The following is a 4,353-nucleotide window of genomic DNA, read 5'->3' on the forward strand; positions in this document are numbered from 1 at the left end:
CGACTGAGAAGCTCTGGAGTAGTGCTGTGTAACTCTTATCACGCCATTGATCGCTCTTATCACGCTTAGGTCGGTCTTTTCAAGACATATTAAGAGGTACGAATATGCTGTTTTTCAAATGAGAGGAAGGAATGGACCAGCTTTCACTGGCATGAGCCAGCTTCCTTTCGTTTGTTGAAGTAAATTCATCAGATGTTGAAACACAGAGTCAAACATACAGAAAAAGAATGGGCCTCTCATGCTGACACACGCGAAAGCACGGCAGAAATGTTTCCCACTTTCGCCGTATACAAGCACACTACACGTATATATGGCGCGCTATATAGGCTGCCAGACTGCACAAGTGAACTCTAAACCAATTTTCGTACAGTGAGAACTGATAACACTCATTTTGACGTAAAACTCGCCGCAATAGGAGAAATATAGCTATTTATCCTCTTTCGGGGCCCTGTCGTGTAGAGTGACAGTCGTGAAATCTGTATTTTCATTGTGTACATTTTTGGTCTACGTTGTCGTAACGTCCAAATTCTTGGTGTCTGAAACCCAGAAAAAAAATCTGGCATTCTACAAGCAACAGTATCAGGTGGCAGTGTGCAATTTAATTTTGAACGACGACATAGCTTCAGTTCACTCGTAGAAGGCTTTAAGCGAAAATTTGGGGGACAAGGACGAGGTACGAACGTCAAGCTCTCGCTTTGGTAATTCTCCAAACTCGTGAACGAGGAAACTTGAAGTCGTTTGTTCATCGTCCTGTTCAGTCAAATGATGGGACTTGGTGTAGCGTTGTAGTGCGGTAGTAAGAGCCACAGACAGACACGGCGGGTGTAGACCTCAGCACGGTATCAATTGGAGTCTTCGAGCGTGGCAACATTCCCCGTGAAAACACCATCATTCGTTGCTCGCCACATCCGAAAAGCTGTCATCGGTGGCCTTGTGGTCGACTGCGTGGAAACAGTGCTGTTTATTACTGCATAGGACGCACGAGGTTCCTTTAATAATCACAGTAATAACATTTAAAGGTGACGCAAACTTACTTTGTTCTGTTTTAATATTCTATAGTGACCTCTTATTCCTCCACTGCCTATGTTTCCCAAGATGTGGGTATACCTGTAGCTCTTATTTCAATTATGTCATTGACTAAAACATTTTTGTTGCCAACAACCACTATGCAGCAATATATTATTCACATCCCAACAATGCATTTTTCTTTCGCGTGGCTATACGCAACTGTTTTCTTAGCCTTTCCCGCCTTGATGGCGTCAGTTGACCCCGCCAAACATTTCTCCTAGCACCTCGGGAACAAAATCACAACTGCTTTCATTCTTGCGAGAATGCTTCTTCAATGAATCCCACTGCAATCGACACGAAAACTGTGGCATTTTCGAGTGTTTTTAGAGTAGGATTTAGGCAGAATATAAAAACGTTGGCATGTTTGCGGTGCTGGTAGCCACAAAGAAGTAGCATGGTTGCTGGAAGAATGATGATCGAAATGATGGGTGACGCCCAGGCCGGCGGTAATCTGAAGTGAATAAGCACCGTTAAAGTAGAGAAGTTGTTTTATAGACTATCACACTGATAAATAAGGCGTTTCAGATTTTGTGTACACTAACGAATCGCAGAAGTAACCAAGCCATTTCTCTAATCTCAAGACCACTGGGCCCCGATGACCTCATTCGACGCCATGTTTATTAGTCCATAGATATTTGCACCATTGGCTCAACATTTTGTTTGAAGTCTTCCAGGGTCTTTAATATTAAAAAACCTGTACGAAAAACAAAACAAATAAACTCTAACCAAAATAAAAAAAAGTCCAGTGATGAAAGAGGTAAGCAGTTCCTAACGCAAAATACGACTACTCTGAACAACGCGCGCGGTAAATGGGTCCAACAATATTTCCTTAGCATGTTCGGAAAACGCTGCCGGTGGGTCCTGAAGAGACGCGATTCGAACAATATAGTGAAGCGGGTGCGGCTGGGCATTTAGAATTAATGCTGAATTTCAGCTAGAAATGATCAACTATTATTTCTACAAATACCATCATATCTGACAATCAACGGCCATTGGCTGGTTTGAGCATCGTAAACTGCATAGCAAAAACGGCCTCCGCGAGAGGTTTTCACGTGACCGCTCGCTAACTCACAATTACATTCAAAGTAAACCACGTGTTCAACAAGGTCATGAAGATCGCGTCGCGTAAGTTCTCTTCCCCATGCCATCCCTCCCTGTTTAGCTTCCAATGTCTTCCGAGGAGAGAAGAGGGAAAACAATTACAGCGTGATCCTACAGCGGTCAGAGTTCTACGTACTCAGTCGGACACTGACTTCATATTGTGGCTAGCTTGAACGCGTGGGCCCGACATACATCGTATACCTTCGCACACCCGTGCGAGCAACCTTCAAGACTCAGCGCTAAAGTTTTCTAATAGAGAACATGAGCGTGTGCGATAATCAGGCATACTCAAAGATGCTTCCGGAGTATCGGGTTACCGGACATCTCGTGACATCTCGTGCGACCACAACTACGGATATATTTCTTTGGTTTCAATAAGTGACCGAGGCAGAAAAGAAAAATGTTTTAAAAAGCCTCAGATTTGGAACTATGCCACGGCCGGGAATTTACACAAGCAGAGCTGGAGAACACATCACCTTTCTGCGAAAGCATTTCTGTGCATGACTGGTTCACGTTAGATCCAAAAGTGACTCCAGCAATGCGGCTTCTCACGTTTACCCTTTGTAGCTACGACAATTTGATATGCTAAGTCGACGAAGTGTACGAACGAACTGCCCTTCTCTAATGTCGCCTTCGCAGCTTTATGTGGTGATGCAACGCACTTGGCGAAAAAAAAAACGATAAACTTGGTCTATTTCGGCATCATGTCCAGGAAAAATTGGTTTATATTTCAGCCAATCTTCTCTTGGCTGGCCTGGTGCATCAGAGCTCTGGTATCTGTCGACCACCGCTTATTGCACTTTACTGTATTGTCTCTGACGTCACTTAAACTTTGGTTACGTTTTTTACGTAGTAACGCCGTTGCCAGTCTCGCTAGCAATAGGCCTCGATCACGAGAACGTAGCATTAGAGCACACCTTGAAAGATAACTAAAATATATTCTAAGCGCTCACTGTGTCTAACAGTTCGTGTTTATTGTCTTTGCATACAGGAGAAGCCTACAGTAAGCTTTTTATATTCCGAAAATTTTGTGGCACTACCTGTTTAACTGACACTCTTGATCAATGTTTCAAGAACTTGTTTTTAGAAATGTTGCCACGATAATGTGCGTTTATCTAAGCTTAACCGGCTATCTCAAGGCTACAAGCTCGGTCGGTAAGCTAAGAAAAGCCGCCAGATCCACTGTTCTTGGAGACTTGTCACCACCAGTGCAAAGCTGCCCAAAATTTTCTATCTCTGCACGGCTCCTGCCTCAAGAGAGTCACCCCCACTTTTTTTTCAAACAGTAAACTATTCCCAGTCAAAGTCCAGCCGGCGTGATTTCTGCGCTCTGTATGCGACGTCGGGTCAGTTTTGACCGACCTGCAGCTCAATAGCCGGGCGAACTGAAACATCACACAAGAGAGACTTCTGCCTTTGCTTGGATCAGTCCACATATTAAAGCCCATTGCATGTAGGCCCCGTTCAGTAATAAATCACTTAATATAAGCATAGTTGTAAGTAATGCAAATGCAGAGCAGCTATCACAGCAAACTGCAGGCTTGAAATAGGAGAGAATACCTTGTAAAATAGCTCGGAACAACATATCTGTTTGATAACTGATTGCGCTGGACATAATTTCACAAATAAATGTAAGCTTGCTTTAGGCACTACAGAGAGGACTGGACAGTCAGAAAAGAGTGGACGAGAGGGACGACAGGATTCTGGAGCCCATGCGCTGAACCAGATATACAGCACCGAGCAAGGGACAAAGCCTGCATCGGGTCATAACGGCAGTCAGGGAAGTACTCCACGATCGTTCGGTAGCACGAGGCTGAAAAGAGAAGCCTTTCAAGAAACTCTCACCTTCTGCTACAGTCGGCTGCGACCGGCGCTTAGCAAACGTGGTTTTGGAATCGACGCGGCAGCGCAGCGTTGGGCCTAACGCAGCGGGGAGTTCGGGCGTCCGCGCTTCCACGCTGGTGGCGCTGTTGGTTGGAGCTCGGGTTCCCTCCTGGTCCAAGGCAGACAACTGCTCCATCGCCTCTGGGTCCAGGCTCAACACCTGGCGTAGATACTCGTCCACCAGGTCGTCTTCTTCATCGATAATTTGCTCCGAAGAAGCGATCGTCACGTTGCCTTCGGTGGCGTCTTTTTTGCTGACGGAGGTGTTGCTGTTGTTCGCCGACATGATCTTGCTACAGC

At 45.3% G+C, this 4,353-nt stretch overlaps 1 protein-coding gene across 1 annotated transcript; it reads right to left on the bottom strand.

The window, feature by feature from the left end:
• Positions 1 to 580: 580 nt before the first annotated feature.
• On the bottom strand, positions 581 to 4,353 carry LOC142777154 (uncharacterized). The gene is made up of 2 exons (XM_075881479.1): positions 4,015 to 4,353; positions 581 to 941 (listed from the first exon to the last, which is right to left on the bottom strand). The coding sequence occupies exons 1-2, from the start codon at positions 4,337 to 4,339 to the stop codon at positions 889 to 891; spliced, it is 378 nt and encodes a 125-aa protein (XP_075737594.1). The 5' UTR covers positions 4,340 to 4,353; the 3' UTR covers positions 581 to 888.

Source organism: Rhipicephalus microplus, chromosome X (genome assembly GCF_043290135.1).
Source record: "Rhipicephalus microplus isolate Deutch F79 chromosome X, USDA_Rmic, whole genome shotgun sequence".
Classification (NCBI taxonomy): domain Eukaryota; kingdom Metazoa; phylum Arthropoda; class Arachnida; order Ixodida; family Ixodidae; genus Rhipicephalus; species Rhipicephalus microplus.